General features: G+C 44.7%; 2 protein-coding genes across 3 annotated transcripts; one reads left to right on the top strand and one right to left on the bottom strand.

Moving 5' to 3' along the window:
- Positions 1-1,377: 1,377 nt before the first annotated feature.
- On the top strand, positions 1,378-13,547 carry MASTL (microtubule associated serine/threonine kinase like). Its single transcript, XM_078856518.1, has 14 exons — positions 1,378-2,495; positions 3,275-3,498; positions 5,338-5,475; positions 5,699-5,838; positions 7,273-7,361; positions 9,284-9,390; positions 9,552-9,912; positions 10,080-10,252; positions 10,348-11,766; positions 11,887-12,022; positions 12,191-12,304; positions 12,527-12,628; positions 12,725-12,861; positions 12,927-13,547. Exons 2-14 carry the CDS (start codon positions 3,313-3,315, stop codon positions 12,951-12,953), a joined length of 3,129 nt encoding a protein of 1,042 aa, XP_078712644.1. The 5' UTR covers positions 1,378-2,495; positions 3,275-3,312; the 3' UTR covers positions 12,954-13,547.
- LOC144932549 (acyl-CoA-binding domain-containing protein 5-like) lies at positions 13,546-19,679 on the bottom strand. 2 transcript variants are annotated; one of them, XM_078856745.1, is made up of 12 exons: positions 18,953-19,679; positions 17,921-18,041; positions 17,581-17,665; positions 17,140-17,260; positions 16,871-16,903; positions 16,643-16,732; positions 16,127-16,483; positions 15,715-16,011; positions 15,413-15,624; positions 15,270-15,326; positions 14,971-15,074; positions 13,546-14,584 (listed from the first exon to the last, which is right to left on the bottom strand). In XM_078856745.1, exons 1-12 carry the CDS (start codon positions 19,029-19,031, stop codon positions 14,545-14,547), a joined length of 1,596 nt encoding a protein of 531 aa, XP_078712871.1. In that variant the 5' UTR covers positions 19,032-19,679; the 3' UTR covers positions 13,546-14,544. The 2 variants fall into 2 exon arrangements, with proteins under 2 accessions (XP_078712871.1, XP_078712881.1); XM_078856755.1 differs by having other exon boundaries at positions 17,593-17,665; positions 18,953-19,677.
- Between the last annotated feature and the right edge of the window lie 939 nt (positions 19,680-20,618).

Consider the following 20,618-nt stretch of genomic DNA (forward strand, 5'->3'; position numbering starts at 1 on the left):
GGCCGTCGGACACGGGGTAGTCGTAGAATGCGGCGGGCAGGTTGGTCTTGATGAACACGAGCTTCTTCTCCATAAGCGTGGGCGCCAGTGAGTTCCTTAGCTTGGAATGGATGAAGCCCATCGTTGAGAAGTTGGTGAAGTGCGGTTCTGCAATTAGAACCAATTAAACCGGATTTCTCCCAATCTCAGATGATCGGGTTTAATATAAAAAGACAATTAAACCCGATTGTAAAAAACCCGACGGTGCCACCCTTGCTGTAAACACATTCCTACGGAGGGAGCTGGTAGGAACGTTTGGTTGCTCGGTCAATGGCCAGGTTCAACGGCGGCGTGGTGTATTCCGCAAATATGCCTGACTGTGAGGGCGGGCACAAGCCGGCGTGAGTAGGTTAATTGTTGAGTTTTATAAGGGCTCCACGGGGTGACCAGCGCCTCCTATATGCATTGTGTTAGACCAGAGGATGCCAAAAGGCGTCCTCTGGTCTAACACCGTTTGTGACGAGGCTCAAAAGAAAGCTGTCTCTGGTGTGGACCAATCAGTTTCAAAGACAATGCATATATTATCAGAGTATTTTTTTTTGCATTCTGACCACAAGTATTGTGGTTAATGCAGACATGATTCCTTGTAAAAGGTTTCAGTTTGGTGTTTTAACTTAACACATGTTTTTGTTGCCAGAAAAAAGGGGAAAAACTTATTCTCATTTTAAAAAATTGTTTTCTATTTGTGACTTTACCGGAAAAACCAAGAATATTCATTCCTGCAGTCACGAAAGTTTTAAGTCAAAATATCTAGGTGACTTTACCGAAAGACCCAAATAATTTGTGTATTTGTTGTTGTTGAAGTGGCGCCTTTCGTGACGTCACGCTAAATCAGCTGTTTGACATCATGGGCCCTCTTTTGCCAGTACCAAAATGTAATAGGTTTTTCCCCTTTTTTCTGGCAACAAGGACAATGCATATATTATCAGAGTATTTTTTGTTTGCATTCTGACCACATGCATTGTGGTTAATGCAGACATTCCTTGTAAAAGGTTTCAGTTTGGTGTTTTAACAACTTAACACCTGTTTTGTTGCCAGAAAAAAGGGGAAAAACCTTTTATCAGCTGTTAGACGTTAACATCGTTCGAGTGACCGCAGCGCTCGCCTGATTTCAAATACATGCTCCGCGCTGCAATCCCGTTTCATTATATAGCAGTAAGAGTTTTATTTTATTTTAAATACATTTAAAATACGACTAAAATTAAATCGTGGACAGTTATTAACTTACAAGCGCTCTTCTCTTCCAATATCATTACAATCACGCGGTGACGCGCACTGTGAAACAAATCAGGCAGCGAGGACGCCTTTCGGTTAGGGGTCCTCACTGAAGGACCTCACTGGCGCATTTCAAAATGAGAGCGGGGAGAGTGGGGACAGCGACAGAGACACCGCGATACTGAGACAGCGAGAGACTGAGACATACACAGGGACAGAGACACAGGGACTACGAGAGACTGAGACAGAGACACCGATAGACTGAGACAACGAGAGACTGAGACAGCGGGAGACTGAGACACAGAGACAGGGACTACGAGAGACTGAGACAGCGAGAGACAGGGACAGAGACAGCGAGAGACAGGGACAGAGACACAGAGAGACTGAGACAGCGAGAGACATACACAGGGACAGAGACACCGAGAGACTGAGACATACACAGGGACAGAGACCGAGAGACAGGGACAACGAGATATTGAGACAGGAACAGACCACGAGAGACAGAGACAGCGAGAGACATACACAGAGACAACGACAGACTGAGACATACACAGGGACAGAGACAGACTGAGACATACACAGAGACAGACAGAGACATACACAGAGACAGACAGAGACATACACAGAGACAGACTGAGACATACACAGGGACAGAGACAGACTGAGACATACACAGGGACAGAGACAGCGAGAGACATACACACAGACAACGACAGACAGAGACATACACAGAGACAGACTGAGACATACACAGGGACAGAGACAGACTGAGACATACACAAGGACAGAGACAGACTGAGACATACACAGAGACAGACTGAGACATACACAGGGACAGAGACAGACTGAGACATACACAGGGACAGAGACAGACTGAGACATACACAGGGACAGAGACAGACAGAGACATACACAGGGACAGAGACAGACTGAGACAGAGACAGACTGAGACATACACAGGGACAACGACAGACTGAGACATACACAGGGACAGAGACAGCGAGAGACATACACAGAGACAGCGAGAGACATACACAGAGACAACGACAGACTGAGACATACACAGAGACAGAGACAGACTGAGACATACACAGGGACAGAGAGACAGAGATAACGAGAGACTGAGACATGTAGCGGTAAACTGAGACGAGAACAAGGGACAGACACTGAGATATGAGGAAGGGGGACAAGTGAGATAAAGACAGGTGGACGAATACTAAGACGGAGGGAGCAAGGAGACGGTGAGACAATAAATGTGAACAAATCAAAAAGTATCGGATAGAAAATGGGGCAACAGCGACAGTGAAAGGGGACAGAGACTGATCCAGAGAGAAGACAAAATAGAGATAGGCAGCAGAGGCAGGAGATGAGACAATACTGAGAGACAAGAGATAAACACAAGGGGACACATTTGGAGACAATCGACGGACAAGGAGTCGTAGAACACACGATTTAGGGGGGGTCAAACACGAGAGAATGGTAGGGGAAAGAAGTCGAGATACGGGGGGGGAGAATAATTGGATAATAAAGAGACTCGGGAACAGATCCACAAAGAGACGGAGCCATGAGAAACAGGATCTGGGACGTGGTGACACAGACGGAAGAAACACGCGAACCCCAGGGGGTTTATTATTTCTTCTAGATTTGAAGCTTTCGTGTGACTGCAAGGATTCATACTCTTAGGATTTTTCGGTAAAGTCACGTAGGGAAAAATAAATAATAAAAATAATTATAAAAAAATCATAGAAATAATAAAATAAAAATGTCAACAATAGAAATAAAAAAATAATAGAAACTAGTAATATAAATAATAAAGACACTGGAGATAATAGAAATAATAATAAAAATACAAATAATGGAAACTAATCATATAACTAAATATAAAAAATAATAGAAGTAATAATAGAAAGCAATAATATAAATAAATAATAAGCCTGAATATAAGAAATAAATAATATAAATAAATAATATTGATAATAATAGAAATAAAATAATGTGTTCCTGTTTCTGACGCTTGAAGCCCCCAGGTACCGACCCCCACGCTTGGCAGTGACCGTGATGGAGGCCCTCGACGGCACGCGGCCGCCGGGCCAGCAGGGGACCGAGTCGGGCTCCGTGTTGCTGTCGGTGCCAGGGCCACCGAGCATCGCGGATTTCCGCACCCTGAAGCCCATCAGCCGTGGAGCCTTCGGCAAGGTCTACCTGGCTCGCAGAGAGAGCACGGGGCACCTCTACGCGATCAAGGTGAGTGACTCCCGAACGCACACCGGCGTGCACAGACTGTCAATGATAACAAAGATCACCTCCACAGCCCTTAAACAGATTGTTGTTGGGGTTGTAAGTGTTAGTAGCGGGTATCCCTATGATTGCCGGCACGGCACACGTGGTGGGTGGGTAGATGGCCAACACTAAGCCCGGTTGCCTGTCTCTTCATCGCACCAGGTACTCAATTAAGACCGAGTCGACATATACAGATTGTCACATGCATACATGCAGGCACACTTATTCATACAGACTGTCACACAAACCACAGTCACAGAGAATCACAACAACAAGTGGTGGTGACATGGCGCCATGACGCTTGTGCCATGCTAGGTGCACCTTGAGGCCACGTTAAGCGTCGAACGCCCGCTGACAGGAGGTCACGGGGCAGACCCAGGTGCCACGGGTCGACTAAGATGACCGAGATGACTGGCTGATGCACCACCTGTGCCCCCTACTATGCCAACTCGCTGTGCTTTAGCCACCCGGCGCTCCGCTCGTTGTTGTGAGCGTCGCTCCTCCGCCCTCCGTTGTTGGAGGGCGACTGCGTAAATATATAAATGTGTCGTTTAAACCCACCACCCGACAGCCAACTAGTAAGGGTTGTCACGTAAATATAACATGCCAATTCGTCACTAGTACAGTACACCGGTGTGTTGGAGAGCCAAGCCACAACATTTACAAACTGAGTATGACGTTTCGCCAGTAATTACAACTAGCTTCATCCGGCGACAGCCAGATTTGTGGAGAAGTCCACCTGTTTCGTTCCTTATATCAAGGCGTCGATGTGTTGACCACGCTTCTGCGCTCTTGCACAATGTGGGGGGGGGAGGATTACTGAGGTAACGTACATTATGCATGTGCATTATGCATGTGCATTATGCGCGCCCTTTGAACTTGTCTTTCCTGTGTATTGTGTTTATTAAAATAGCCCTACCAACGGTAATCCCTATTTAAGTACGCTGCCCTTTGTAGGCATGCATTTAAATAATCTACCATCAACAGAAGGTGTGTACAGGATTAACTGCACGTGTGGTAAATGTTATGTTGGGTTAACAGGACGAATGATCAGCACGAGACTTAACATCAGAGAAATATGAAATTCTTCCAAATACAACTGTCAGCAGTAGCAGAACACGCTTGCCAACAAGGACACTAAATTTATTTTGATAATGTTGAAGTTGTGTGCAAAACTAGCTGCTACTGGCCAAGACTAATTAATGAATCTATCGATATTGAAAGAAATCAAAATAACTTTAACCGTTCGGATAGCTACCACCTTAGTGCTGCGTGGAAGAGAATCATCAAATAATACATTATTTAAATGCATGCCTACAAAGGGCAGCGTACTTCAATAGGGATGACCGTTGGTACGGCTATTTTAATAAACACATTAGACGGGAAGGATAAGTTCAGAGGGCTCGCATAATGCACTTGCATAATGTACGTTACCTCAGTAATCCCCCCCCCACATTGTGCAAGAGCGCAGAAGCGTGGTCAACACATCTACGCCTCTATATAAGGAACGAAAGAGGTGGACTTCTCCACAAATCTGGCTGTCGCCTGATGAAGCTAGTTGTAATTACTGTCGAAACGTCGTACTTAGATTGTAAATGTTGTGGCTTGGCTCTCCAACATACCGGTATGCTGTACTAGTGACGAATTGGCATGTTCTGTTTACGTGACAACCCTTACTAGTTGTGTTGGGTGGTGGTGGGTTTTAACGACACATTTATTTACGCGATCTAACCCAAAAAAAACCTCTTATACTTCAGAGCTCGTTGGCACTGCTCGTGTAACCAATTCCAGTGCATTCTACAGGTGATGAAGAAGGTGGACATGGTCAACAAGAACATGGTGCTCCAGGTGCAGGCCGAGAGGGATGCCCTGGCTCTCAGCAAGAGCCCCTTCATCGTACACTTGTTCTACTCTCTACAGTCTGCCAACAATATCTATCTGGTGAATGAACATTTGTTATTTATTGTAGTTGCTTTTTTGGTATACGTTATTGTAACCACATTGTGAATCATGCATTTGTTAAATCGATTGCAGTCTTTATCAGTATGAGAGAGGTTATTTCAGAATGAATTATGACACTTTTATACCTTATCAGATGAAACAATGCATGTTTGCGTTGTCTTTGGAGGAATAATGACAAGGGTGAAATTGGTTATGCGTTAAGGTGATGGAGTACCTCATTGGCGGCGATGTGAAGTCACTGCTGCACATTTACGGCTACTTTGATGAGGACATGGCTGGGAAGTACATCGCCGAGGTGGCACTGGCTCTTGACTACCTACATCGCCACGGCATCGTACATCGGTGGGCGGCACACACTGCTGGTGCAAAAGCGCTGCACTTCTCCAAGCCCTAAACCTAACGTTCCTCTTTACGGCAGGAACATTTCAACACTGTTTTCTGTACTCATGGAACGTACTTGTATGAGTAGTGACATTGCGGATGTCACTGTATGGTGCCGGCCCTAGAGGGGCACGGCGTGCGACGTACTCACATCGCGGATATCACGTATATAGCGACATCGTGTATGTCGCTATGTAATGCCGGCTCTAGCGAGGCACGGCGTGCGATGCATTGTCATTGCGGACACCCCGTAGGTGGGTGTAGTACCAGCCCTAGGGGGGACTATGAGCGCTGGGATAGCACAGTGGCACCACACGTGGCGTGTAGTGCTCATTCCTACAGGAGGGAGTGTGGGAGTGTCAGCCATGGGATAAGGATACCCTGGGCCATGGCACTCTGATTGACCCTGGCAGGTGACCCGTAAGATCTACACAAGGGCCCCAGGTGGCGGACTTGGGGGTGGTCACGTGTCAGGGTGAGATCCTACGGGAAGGGTCGATAAACGATAAGAGGTTTCTCTAAGGTGGTGGTGGCCAAGGGGGAGGCCAGCCACGACCCAGCAGCATATAAACCGGGGTCCGCACAGGGACCGGGGTTCAGCGTTGCTGCCGTCATCTGAATATCTACGATTTACGTTCTACGTCCAAGAAGAAGTCGCCAACACGTGGATGAGGACCCCAGCTAGGGTCCTGTCCATTGTAGCTACTCCCAGTAACTAGCGTAGTTAGCCTGGTGGTCCACCACCATAGGTTATCTGGTAAAGGGGCAGTAACCCCCTTGTGGTATGTGTTGGTATTAATAAATATGTGTTGCCTCCAAGAAGTACGTCTGCTACTCAGTTGAACCCACTAAATATGTATAAAATAATCTGGTATATTATTGGTTTATTTTAAGTGTACTTTGATTTTAAAAACATCTTACGTAATTATGCAATGCTTGTAAATGTCTCTGTAGTACATGTTGCCTCATTGTCTCCCCTGAAGTTAAACAATCATTTAAGATTATTCTGAAAACTAGTCTTAGACATTAATGACTGCTGTCCCTGCAGATGCAGGGTAAGGATAACAATCTTATGTACTTCTGACCCTGAAGATGTGGGGTGAAGGAAAGCAGTTTTGGGCACTACTGAAGTGGTAAGCAGTAATTGGATATATAAAAAAAAATCTCCCAAGTAAAAAGGGCAGGAAGGTCACTGGATGAAATTCAAAGGTATGTGTGAAGGTCTGTGATTGGATACAAAAACATGCTGCGGGGGAGAGGAGTGCCAGGGACTACGGATTATTTTCCCTGTTTCTGTGGGGATAGTATTCACTTCCTTAAAATAAAGTATATAAAAAATATATGCAAATGCGATCAATGAGAGTCTTAATTTACCTATGCCTTTGTGTTTCACAGGGACTTGAAGCCAGATAATATGCTCATCTCTGATACAGGACACATAAAACTCACAGATTTCGGTCTGTCTAGGGTCTCCTTAAACCGAGGTATGAGCAATGGATTGTCACTCTTTTGACTACAGTATTCAGAAACACGGCAAAGCGTTTCGGAAAGTACAGTACTTCACAACTAATATGTGCTACTTTTTGGTTCTTTTGGTAAAGTCACGTAGAAAGAAAATAAATTAAATAATAGAATACAACGTTTCGATTGCAACACAAGCAATCATCATCAGGTACGAATAAGTGAGCACAAACCTAGTAAACTTAAAAATATGATGCAATACAACACAGAGAGTCGGCTAACATAACAGTCAACACCCTACCTGGTTGATTAACGTTCTTCCAAATATTGCTAAATTTTAGAGAGAGACAAAACACAGACACGGCACTATTTGGAAGAACGTTAATCAACCAGGTAGGGTGTTGACTGTTATGTTAGCCGACTCTCTGTGTTGTATTGCTCATATTTCTAAGTTTACTAGGTTTGTTTTTTACTGGTAGGAACGAAGTGGACCAGACCACCAATAGATTAATGTGTCCGTCCGTCTGTCCGACAAGATGGCCGCCCACTCCCCCTGCGATCTGTGAACTAAACAAGATGGCCGTCGCTTCCGGCGCCTCACGGCGAAACTTTAAACTTCGCTTCAAATTTACTTTACTGAAACGCAACACGTTTTTTTAACACAGAGACAAGATACATTTATATTAACACAGACACGAGATACATTTAATCGCCTTATTTGCAAGGCCTACTGCAGAAAAGTCATCGCGAGGCCTACTGCAGAGAAGGCTTCGCGAGGCCTACTGCAGGGAAGGCTTCGCGAGGCCTACTGCAGAAAAGGCTTCGCGAGGTCTACTGCAGAGAAGGCTTCACGAGGCCTAGTGCAGAAGGCTTCGCTAGGTCTACTGCAGAGAAGGCTTTGCGAGGCTTACTGCAGAAAAGGCATCGCGAGGCCTACTGCAGAGAAGGCTTCGCGAGGCCTACTGCAGGGAAGGCTTCGCGAGGCCTACTGCAGAAAAGGCTTCGCGAGGTCTACTGCAGAGAAGGCTTCGCGAGACCTAGTGCAGAAGGCTTCGCTAGGTCTACTGCAGAGAAGGCTTTGCGAGGCTTACTGCAGAAAAGGCATCGCGAGGCCTACTGAAGAGAAGGCTTCGCGAGGCCTACTGCAGGGAAGGCTTCGCGAGGCCTACTGCAGAGAAGGCTTCGCGAGGCCTACTGCAGAGAAGGCTTCGCGAGGCCTAGTGCAGAGAAGGCTTCGCGAGGCCTAGTGCAGAAGGCTTCGCGAGGCCTACTGCAGAGAAGGCTTCATGAGGCCTAGTGCAGAAGGCTTCGCTAGGTCTACTGCAGAGAAGGCTTTGCGAGGCCTACTGCAGAGAAGGCATCGCGAGGCCTACTGCAGAGAAGGCTTCGCGAGGCCTACTGCAGGGAAGGCTTCGCGAGGCCTACTGCAGAAAAGGCTTCGCGAGGTCTACTGCAGAGAAGGCTTCGCGAGGCCTAGTGCAGAAGGCTTCGCGAGGCCTACTGCAGGAGGCCTCGTTTGGATATGACAGACTACGAGTCTTTAAATCTCACAGCGTTTCTTGTCAAAACAAACACTTTTAATTAACGTTACACTAGAATACAGTAATTTTTTCTTTAACTCCTCTATACCCGGTCGAAATCCCTGTACCGGTACTAAGTATTATTCCTACCAGCCCACCCCGCAGGGTCCTGTTCTTATTCATTCGTACCTGATGATGATTGCTTATGTTGCAATTGAAACGTCGTATTCTATTATTTAATTTATTTTCTTTCTACGTGACTTTACCGAAAGAACCAAAAAGTAATTCCTGCAGTCACGAAAGCTCCAAATCATATTTTGACTAATATGTGCATTACTAAGTATTGTACAAATTGGTGCTCTTGTGTTTTATATTGTTGTCATTACTTAATTGCATCAATCTTTATTGGCTTTTATATTTTTCAGAGATCAACATGGCTGACATCATGTACACACCTTCTATTAATAACTCTAAAATGAGTATCTCTCGAACTCCTGGCCAGATACTCTCCCTTGTCACATCCTTTGCCTTTGTAAGTTACACACACATCTGCATATCATAAAGAGGTTTGAAACTGATTTTTTTTCCTGTAAATAATGAGAAACATCTAAATGTCTGAAATATATTAATCGACCAAACAGGAGACAGATTACAGACTGCACATAAACTTATTTTGTGCTCTGTTTATTTCAGAAATCTGCTGAGAAGTCCGGCTTCAATCCGATGTCTTCGCCAGAAAATGTGTGCTATGAGAGTATGCAACGTGAAAACACAATGTGTGGTAGCATCTCCTCTACTTTGGAGCCAGGGATGCACAAAATACATTGTACACTCAGTTCCGTTGCGGGATCTAGCCTCATGGTGTCGCGGAGCGTTGGAGAGCTTGATTCAACTACGACAACACAGAGAGAAACTGACATAGACATGAGCTTGACGTCACATGCAGGAGGGCCAATAAATGAAAACGTCAGGTTCTTGGATCCAAAAGATGATATCTTCGTCAAATCCTCCCATGCATTGAAAAGAAAGTTAAACAAAAGGCTCTCAGCACTTGGTAAGTTGTATTTTTGAGATAAGCTTCCTAATTACACTTATCAAGGGATTCAAATATTTATCTTCCATATCTGAATGTACAATGGAATTATATATCATGCTTTGTTGAAGTCTTATTTCTGCATTCAGCAATGTCAGAGTAATAGGTCCTGAAATGTATTTTCTCAGCAGGTGGAGGTGCTATGCACAGCTCTCCGGCCCCCGTGGTGTCTTTGACACCGCGCCTGCTCAAGTCACACAGCTCCCCAAGCAGCTGTGGCTCCCGTGGGTCTCCCCACACCGGCTCGGTGCTGCAGACTGACAGAGTGACACAAAATGCAGATACACAAATCGTCGATAAGGTAGGATGTATTCAGTTTTTATATGCAGTTAATTATTGTACTTAATGATTGTTTTCCTAAGTCTAATTGATGTGTATATAATTGTTGCTCACCAGGTTCCAATAATTGGTGGTACAAGCAGCCAAGATAAAGGGAAAGTTATTTCTTTGAACTCTTCAAAGATCACAACTTTAGCTACAATGCTGGAGATGCCGCACATTGCTTCAAAGAGTTCAGGTTTTGCTACAAATAATGTAAATTCTGACAAGTCTCATGTAGGGGTTCATTCCACATGGACAAGTATCCTGGATGAACCACTGGTCACAGAGAAGCCTGCTGTCTCTAGTCCAGAATTCAATGATTTCTCAGATGAGGGTATCTGGAAAAGATGTAGTCCTGAAGTGGCTAGCCGTTTTATGAACAATGCAAGTGAAATTAGTTGTGTACAAGAAGACGGCATCCCATCAGTTTTGAACGAGAATAAAGAGAATGTAGTGGTCCAAAATATGGTGGATTTATGTAATCAACAGGATGGTACTTTTATGGTAAAAAGACAAATGAAACAAGAAATGTTGGGATGCGAATATGATGGCAATTTTGGACACCCATCACAAGGGAGAGTAAAGAGGAGATTTGAAGAATTAGAGCAAAGCCCGGTAATATTAAAAAAACACATTGGACGTTACGGAGTTCAACAGTATGAGAGGGCAGCAAAGATTTCCAATGTCAAAAAGAACTGCCATACAGGCTTGACTACATTTGTGAATACAATTTGCATCCAAGGAAATCAAAAGCCAGATAAAGGCTCCGACTGTAACGTTGATACCTACCATACTTTACCTAGCACAGAAGCTGAAAATGACGTAAATGTTTCGGCACCAATAAGTGGATCCAAGGACCTTTTAAAAACCAAAAATTATTGGCAGATAGAGGCTATAGTTTGCAAAAGCAGTACTCCATCTGTTGCAAAAAATCTGCTTGGACACCTTGAAAAAAAGACACACGACAGTATTTGTGTGGACCCTGTTGAAAAGGATCTGAAGAGAAGCTTCAGTAGTTCTTTTAATTCCTCTGGTAATGACTGCTCTCACATGGAGAGGAGCCTATCAGACCTGGATAAGAGCTTAAAGGACCTCTCATTTGAGGACTGCAAGCTTAAAGACAACTCCACCGATTCCACAAAAGAACATATTAGTCCACAGCAAAATGACTTAGAACCCACACAGTGCTGCAACAATATTGATATCCTTCCAATACCAGATGCTGCATGCTTCAAGGAGCCTTCAAGTCAATTCCAACAACAGCATTGTCCTAAGCATGACTGTTTTGGGACAAAGCATCTTATACAGAGAAAAAAGAATGTTGTGGTGTTCAAAAGCCAGGAATGTTTAGGGGACAGCATGCAGAGTCTTGGAGCAAGTCCTGCTGGCAGGAAGATCATTAGTGCATCCATGGACGTGTTGATGGAGTCTCCACTTCATTCCAGTAGCATGCATCACTACTTTACCCCCACTCAAAAGCCTACCTCCTTTACGGTAAGTTTTGCAGAATTTTGTTCTTGGGAGGATACACATGTAAATATGATGCATTTCAACTGTGTGCACCAGTGGAGATGTGTGTAGTATGTTCAGTGTCCGGATGCGCTGGTTGTGTAGACTCCGTGCCGAAAAGTGCAGACTCCGTATAGAACACCAAAGAGTGTGCGCAGAGGGCAGACCCCAGCTGCGGCCTTGCACATCTTGGGTACCCCCGACTACCTGGCACCAGAGTTACTGCTGGGAAAGCCTCATGGTACCGTGCACACACACACACTGCACATTACTCTGTAGCACATAAGTTGGTGTTAAATGCCATTGAAATATTTTAGTCACATGCTCTGCCACTTTGTACCTTAAAGTCATTGAATATTATAAAAGCAAAGCGTGTGCATTGATACAGTAGTTGTACACATTTGCGTAGGCCCAAACGTCGACTGGTGGTCCCTCGGTGTGTGCCTGTTTGAGTTTCTGACGGGAATCCCACCCTTTAATGACGAGACTCCAAACCTGGTCTTTCAGAACATTCTCAAGAGAGGTGAGTCAGTGGAGCTGCCATAACCTTGCTATGCATTACTCAACTTATTGCATCATTTCCCAAAACTCTGGTAATTAAGATTAATTAAACACCAATAATTAGTGTACTGCACAACTATACTTAAGATTCTATAAAATCATCTCCATATATTTTTGTGGATGGTGGTGGAAAAGCCCAGTGATGTTTTATTTTACAAGACTATGACCTTCACTGTCATTACAGATATTCCCTGGCCATTAGGGGAGGAGACACTGTCCTGCCACACCCAGGATGCGATATCTCGGCTTCTTACAATGGACGACAGCAAGCGTGCCACCTTCAAGGGTAAATAGCAGCAGCTCAAGTGTCACTACGTTGGCAGTGTTGGTTTATAAGCTGTACATGCTTTGCTTTCAGCGCTTATGAGGTTGTCTTCCACAGATTTGAAGCAGCACGTGTTGTTTAATGGCATGGACTGGGAAAACCTGCAGGAGCAACCCATGCCGTTTGTGCCACAGCCGGACGATGAGACCGACACTACGTACTTCCAGGCTCGCAATGATGCTCAGCACTTGCAGGTCTCAGAGTTTAGCCTTTGACGTGTTCACTGCCTAAACCTCATGATACTGCATAGCTTGAGCAGACTTGTCATAAACAATATTTGGAGTGACAATATTTCTTGCCCCATGTTATTGTAATGGTGTTCTCATACTACACTTTAGTTTCACAGTCAAACCACAAAATTTACTAAGTTTTTTCTGTTAATTAATTCCAAATTTAACTCGTGGTTAGAGTAATTTTTCATCATTAACAGTAACTTTCAACGTTGTTAATTACCATGAAATGTAAATAAAGGTATATTCTTTTAAAATCCTTAAGTTTTGTCATAAACAAGTTTGCTTCTGGCTTTTATACTTTTTAAGTATAACGCATTTTCAGTTAGGTTTTCAAATGCTACAAGCAATATACATTGCCTCAAGACTGACAGAGGCCTCGTACCAGCATGAGTCGCACTAACAGGTTCCCGAAGTAGTTTATATCCAACACAGTACATCAATACTAACTTGAACTTCCAGAAATGCAATGAAAATACTGTAATGCTTTAACTTATTGGGCATGGGATAGGTGAAAATATTAAATAACTACTTCTGAGGGTTGTGCATGTGTTATCTTTAAAGCAATGCATCGTAAGTGTACAAAGGTGTTGTTTATTTGTATTTGTCATGTTTGGGTGAGCACAAATGAATGACTTCACAAAATGGTACATTTGTTTTTGTTTAATTCATGAATTCAAACTATACAGATTTTTTAAAATGTTAGGCAATTCCAGCTCCTTGTTACACTTAAGTGTTTATCGCAATAGGCTTATTTTAAAACGTGTTAACATTTTCAAAGTAACAGCGTTATTCATTATAAATACATTTACCACTGAAACTGTTGTCATTAACTGCGACAATAAATGTTAAGTAAAAAAATTAAGTGCCGCAAATCACAATTGTATTTCATTCCCTTGATTATATATGTATCTCCATATTGAAATATCTCTAATGGGTTGCAAATATAAAAATTTCAACAACACACAAATATTTTAGGGCTGTGCCAATTGTTGCTGGCTCCTAATTGCCGAGTTAATTCAATGTCCTACATGTGCAACACATCGGGTTCTCCCACCAGTGAAGTACAGCACATTCTATATTCCTAAAATTGCATGACAAAAATTTACAATTTGTAATATTAAATTAATTTAAAAAATCCCTTTGCACATTGACTTACTCTTAACATGGCCTAAAGCATTGATAAAAATTGCTGTTTTTGTTCTGTACCAAATATTGTATCAATCCCTTAAGAGGCCAAGTGAACCTTTGTCTATATATAAATTCTGTTTGGCTTAGATGTATAAAATTTTGCTGTCCCCTTGACTCGGAATACATTCTGATGAATCAAGTAATGTGGAATACCACATTTGTGGTTTCTAATTACTAAATATTTCAAGGTCCAAGTTGCTAAATTCTAATGATTTTTTACATATAACTCATATAGACACCCTCAGTCGTATTTCACTTTCAACATTTTAAACACTTAGTTCACAGAAAAAAACAGGTACAGACTAGAGTATAGATTAGGTGTTCAGCAGGTAATCCACATAGCCGATGAATCTATACTGTAATTAATCTTTCAAACACAATTAATAAAGTTTATCAATAAATTATTGTTAAACACTGGCACAGCCCAAAGTATTTTTCTCTTCATGTTATTCGTATTCAGTGTAATGATAAGAATGCACCAGCTTTCTTGATTTTTCTGCAAAAGATTAGAGCCCCTCAATAAAAAAATAATGTATGTTGTGTTCACAACATCTGCAGTTAGGTGCTACTTATAATCAATATTTTCACGTGCACATTTCTCCATAAAGCACACATTTAAAATTAGGTTTCAAGGCACATACTTGGTATAATAGATCACTCATAATATGGCTTATACACTTTGCGTGGTTGGCTACGTACGAAATAAGTTATACATGCATATACAAACTGTTCAAATCGGACATCATAGATCATTCATATGGCTTCTACACTTTGTGTGGTTGGCTACGCACGAAATAAGTTATACATACATATATAAACTGTTCAAATCGGATATCAAACGCAGATAATATTAGTTATGGATGACTTGTGATTCCATGTTACCTGCGTCGCCGGAGAACGTGCACCAGCCACTGTGCTACAAATGGCCAAACCATGAAGAATATCAGAGCTGGAGCAGACATCTCAAATGGCCACCCAGAATGGTTCTGCCAAGAAAAGTAGTGTTTAATAAAGTCGAAGAAAAAATATTCAGGCAGCATTCCATGAGAGAAGGAACTTTCAATCTTAAAGATGTATGGTGGGCAAATGCACTGTACTCTCACATATGTACTATATAATTACTATTCGGTGCACAATTTGTAATGAAATTATTGATAATTTTAAAAAAATTGTTCACCTACCGATCTTGCAGGAACATGCATTTCATAATGCTGTGGAGAGAAGGCAACCGATCGGGCCTGTGGACAATTAATTTGCAATTAGAAAATGTTACACAACTACAATAGCATTACATTGTTCTAATGCACGGAACTGAGGGACGCACCTGTGTAGCTGCCAAAGCCTCCAACGTGCTCAGCCTCTGCAGGACACTCTGCATGTCCTGCTGTAACCGCACCAATGTAGCGGCAATTTGCTCGCTGACATCAGTCCGGTGCCTTCGGCTTTCTCCCACATCCTCTCCATCGCCACCACCAGCCCCGGTCCCTCCTGAGTGGTGTCCTCGGGCACCTTCTCTTGGAGTGGCTCTCCTTCCACCTGTTAATCGCATAAGTATCTAGTTTGTTCACATGAACAATTTCAACATGTAATAGTTTCTCGTGCTGTTCTAAAGTGCAGAGCACAAACCTCTCTCAGGTTTTATCCCACGTCTCTCTCCTTCATTGGGTCCTGTTTTATCATTGCCTGGCTTTCCCTGCCCAGGACCCAGTCCTTCCCCACCATGGCCAACAGGCCGGGTTATGGCCAGATCGGCCGACAAGCAGTTGTGCTGGTCGAGTGCATCGGAATGTTTGAGCAGACCCCTTGTCCCTCCAGCACTTTCCCATGCCTCCTCCAGCATAATCTGTTCAACCGAGTCGCAGAATACCTCGCTATCAGAGTCGCTGGTGAGGTGCTGCACACGGGCCTCACCGCCTGCCAAAACTACACACAAAAAACACGGGCATTAAATTTAGACTGCAATAAATCAGCTGTAAAATGAAAAAACTGCTATTTGTATATGTAATTGAGTTAGTTTCAAGTGTTTTCTATTGCTTACCTGAAGTCCTGCCACTAGAGGTATATTTCTGGTCAAAATCTGACTCCTGTGGGGTGCGCCTCTCCTCGTCTTCCCCAGATTGTTCTGGGCCTTCCTCTCCATGCTCCATTTGTGTAATGTGCTCCAGTTCTGACTCTGAGCCAGTCATACTTTCTGGTGGACTACTTCCCAGGTCACTTTCTCGTCCACTGTCCAAGCCGTTATTTCTTTCACTATTTTCATACTGTTCTAAATTTATCATTTGGTTATTCAAGTTAATTGCATCACCAGATTCTGCATGAAGTGCATGAGACTCTCTTTCTTCATGCTGGTCACTCTCAGGCCACTTTACTTGAAGTAACGGATTTTTTCCATCATCTAAAAGGACAACAATGTTAACAGTTATAGCTTTATTTTTTCCTCCAGGCTCATTTTTAAGAAAAGCATTTGTAAAGCAATGTGTGATTCCCCGCTTTCATATTATCCTTCATAGTTCTATACTGTACAGGACACACTTCAAACATATTCACACAATACCATCATCAATACTGTCATCTTCATCTTGGCTGTCTTGGAAATGTGCCTGTCCATTGTGGTTGGGAGTGGATGTCAATACCCCACTTAATTCTGAAACAAAATGTGACACTCATGCTCAAGAATGACACATACAATATATAGATTTGTTGCTGCTGTATTATGTATTTCACAAGGTTTTATTCACAATGGAAAATATAATTTCAGAAACCACAATGAATCAATGCTTACCTTCAAGCGACTTTGCCATTCTGTCCAGTTTTTCTAAAACATAAAGTATTGGGCAAAGCTTTGCGTTAAATAAGTACCTAATTTATTAGAATATATGCTGGTTATGAATGTGTAATTCTGATTTTATTACGATTATAAAAGATGACTGGAAGCGTATTTAGTTTAAACGTTTCTGATATCATACATGCCTCCGTATGTGGCCTTGAAATAGTTAAGCAATAGTCTAATGCAGGCAGTCAAATGTAAAATGCAAGACGTGCGTTTAATACCTGCAGCCTGAGATGTGGGGAAACCTGGTGGCCTTGGCATGTCACATACAACCTCATAAAATGGGCCAAGCAAATGCAGAAGCTCTTCAACTTTGTCCGTAACTGGCATGCTTTCCAGGATCTACAAAAAAAACACATTTTATAGTTGGAGAGTGACAGAAGTGTGTCCAGGTGGTTGAAGCAAAATGTCATGCATGTTTTCAGTAAGTCAATGCACTGATCATAACCAAGCCTTGTGATGAACATGCAATTTATGTTCATGTTAGATGAAAAAAAATAGATTTTTGTGCCAAAAAAGTTAGGTTACTTTTCTATATCTTGGTATTTGGTTAGTAATTATGAAATAAGTAAAACAAAGTTGAATTATTCATCAGAATTACAATCGGCAGTCCAGTAATGTATAAAGGCTATGAGGTTGTTTTGAGCAGTGCTAGACTTTACCTGCCCTCCCACCTTTTTCATCTCATCCACATATGCTATCATGGCCTCCACTTTAGACATTTCACCAAGGGAGTTCCAGGCATCCCTGTCAAAGCAAAAGACATTTTCAAATCCACAACGACCACACGATGCAGTGAAATACTTGGCAGGTTACGATTTTGTGACAACAGCCCATTGCCTACCATTGTTTACTCCCTAAATTTTATTGGAGTTTGCAAATACAACACAATAAAGGTTTAAGCTAACATGACAATACTACTACTGTACTTGATTACCACTTTATTATACAGCTGAATTCGATGAGCAGATTTGTTACTGATAATGATCAAAGACAAACTACCACTTGTAGCGTCCAACGGGGTCCCAAAAACCGGGGCGACCTATCTTGCATGGTCCTTGGGTGGCTTGCTTGTAAAAACCATAAAACTTCAGCATGAGCTCATGCGATGGTTTGTAGGAGCCTGCAGAGGAGAAGTTCACGTTTATGTTCAAAATCCATGTTTTTTTAAATACAGACCGACATACATTTTGCTGAAAATTCTGTATTGAGGCTGGCTAAATAATGCAGATTAGATGTCATATTTTCTGGACAAAAATCTGACATCTCATAAATAGTATTAAGATAAAGATGCATAATTTCAGATTATAATAGTAAACTGCCATAAAATCTATGAAAGGCAAACACGGCCAGCAAGTTCAGGAGTGGTTACATCTGCTGCTAAGCCACTTTGGCCTGATCACGATGGATTTAGCTATAATCCAGCGATAGTATGCATTCTGCATGCAGTACACAGCAATTGAAATGCTGCCACATGCAAGAGGCAAACATCTATGAAGATGAATACTGAAGGACCCGTTTCAAGGGCATGTGCGGCTTCAATGAGTTACATACAACTGGCAATGGTTTATAAGTACCATCTTTGCAAGTTTACAAGTCTCAGCATTTAACATCCGATGCAAGTAACGAACACTTATACACAAAAGCGAGACATTGGTGAGAAACTGAGGTTTTGTAAAAGTCCTAACATAACATACATTTCCAGTGGCGTAGACACGAACATAATAAGGGCCTTGAACCACAGCAATGTACCAACCGGAGCTAGGTATGTAGATCCCCATCATCATGACCCCACACAGTGACAATGACACGTTAACCCAGAAAAAGTCTTTCAGGAGGGTTCTCCATTGACATTTTTGACAACTGCATCAATGCTTTGCTTTGTGGGGGAAGAAACTAGAGAACTCGGGAGACATCCCAACACGCGTGGGAATAAGACGCAAAGGTCTGCACAGTCGGGTTCACGAATCCACTTGCTGTACTGCCAGCACACAGCAGCTTTGTGAGTTTCACGAATTGGTGTGCGCCTCGCACCGTCGTTTGGGAGACTCTTCACAGCGCGCACGGCCGCCTCGAAGCGCCTCTGGTGCTCGGCCACCTCCACCACCTCCATGGCTCCACGTGGATGAGACGCCGCAGCTTTCCACTCAAGAGACAACGACACGGCCACACTTGGGAGACGCGGGGTGACCGACAGTCACCGGTGAGACAAGGGGACACTTGGGAGACAGACACGGCGGAGTGACATGGGTCCCAGGGAAGATCGTGGACTGGGGCAGGAGGCTGCGCTGTCCACTCAGCCGCCGCCGGCTCAGTCGATGTTGACGCTCACAATAACTCGTGAGCGTCTACCCCACCACCACCCCACACCACCCCACCACCACACACCCCACCACCACACCGAACGATGAACGAATCGAGTCTACGTACGGTAGGTCGCGTTACGGCAAGTTCACGGGGAACGCGGAGCCCCGCTTGGAGCAAAATAAAAATCGTGATAATCGACCCCGACCTCTACCGCCTGCGTGTTTATTTATTCCCCCATCCCCAGTCTCCTCCGCCGCCGCCGCCGCGTGTGTGTGGGGTGGGACGGAGCTATCGTCGAGGGCTATCGTCGGGGGCTATCGTCGAGGGCTATCGTCGGGGGCTATCGTCGGGGGTATATGGGGGGTGAGGAAGGGAGCCGCTGCTGTTACGCGTGAACTCGCGAAATCGAAACGCCACCGCCACCACAGCTGCTGTAGGCTCCGCCGCGGCCATGTTGAGTGGGGAAACTCCTCCGTGCGTTAGCTTGGGGCCCGAGGGGGGGGGAGAGGTAACTTTCCTGCTTGATGTCACCTTCGCAATAATAAAGGCGGGGGGGGGGGTTTAAGTTGAATATAAATGCGTCGTTAAACCCGCCACCACCCTCCGACACGGCTGAGTAACATTTTTGCACTTCAACACACCCGGTGTGTGTTGAAGAGCAGAAGCCACAACATTGTACAACTTGACTACGGCTGTCCTCTTCTTGAGAACCCCTTTACCAACATGGCCGCCCGCCATTCACAAGCCGCCACCGACAACGAGGCTGCGTCACGTGCCCGGAACTGCTGTCCCAAAAGTCACGGTGGTGGGCGGGGGCCTGGGAGGGAATGGGGGGGGGGCTGGGAGGGAGTGGGGGGGCCTGGGAGGGAGTGGGGGGGGGGCTGGGAGGGAGTGGGGGGGGGGCTGGGAGTAGGTAGGGCTGGGAGGGAGTGGGGGGGGGCTGGGAGTAGGGGGGGCTGGGAGGGAGTGGGGGGGGTTGGGAGGGAGTGGGGGGGGGGGCTGGGAGGGAGTGGGGGGGGGGCTGGAAGGCAGTGGGGGGGGGCTGGGAGGGAGTGGGGGGGGCTGGGAGGGAGTGGGAGGGGGAGCTGGGAGGGAGTGGGAGGGGGAGCTGGGAGGGAGTGGGAGGGGGACTGGGAGGGAGTGGGAGGGGGACTGGGAGGGAGTGGGAGGTGGGTCTGGGAGGGAGTGGGCGGTGGGTCTGGGAGGGAGTGGGGGGCGAATGGGAGGGAGTGGGGGGGGGCTGGGAGTGAGTGGGAGGCGGGGGCTGGGAGTGGGGGGCTGGGAGGTAGTGGGGGGCTCGGGAGGGAGTTGGGGGGCTGGGAGGGAGTGGGGGGCAGGGAGGGAGTGGGAGGCTGGGAGGGAGTGGGGGGGGGGTTTGGGAGGGAGTGGGCGG

Source organism: Lampetra fluviatilis, chromosome 1 (genome assembly GCF_964198595.1).
Source record: "Lampetra fluviatilis chromosome 1, kcLamFluv1.1, whole genome shotgun sequence".
Classification (NCBI taxonomy): domain Eukaryota; kingdom Metazoa; phylum Chordata; class Hyperoartia; order Petromyzontiformes; family Petromyzontidae; genus Lampetra; species Lampetra fluviatilis.

What these genes read in the sequence shown, in the direction of transcription:
- MASTL (XM_078856518.1), top strand. Translation starts at nt 3,313, where the DNA reads ATGGAGGCCCTCGACGGCACGCGGCCGCCGGGCCAGCAGGGGACCGAG. An exon ending in CAAGCGTGCCACCTTCAAGG is followed by an intron (nt 12,629 to 12,724) that starts GTAAATAGCAGC and finishes TGTCTTCCACAG; the next exon opens with ATTTGAAGCAGCACGTGTTG. An exon ending in ATGATGCTCAGCACTTGCAG is followed by an intron (nt 12,862 to 12,926) that starts GTCTCAGAGTTT and finishes TAGCTTGAGCAG; the next exon opens with ACTTGTCATAAACAATATTT.
- LOC144932549 (XM_078856745.1), bottom strand. Translation starts at nt 19,031, where the DNA reads ATGGAGGTGGTGGAGGTGGCCGAGCACCAGAGGCGCTTCGAGGCGGCC. An exon ending in TGAAAAAGGTGGGAGGGCAG is followed by an intron (nt 17,261 to 17,580) that starts GTAAAGTCTAGC and finishes TTTTTTTTGTAG; the next exon opens with ATCCTGGAAAGCATGCCAGT. An exon ending in CCCCACATCTCAGGCTGCAG is followed by an intron (nt 16,904 to 17,139) that starts GTATTAAACGCA and finishes TTTATGTTTTAG; the next exon opens with AAAAACTGGACAGAATGGCA.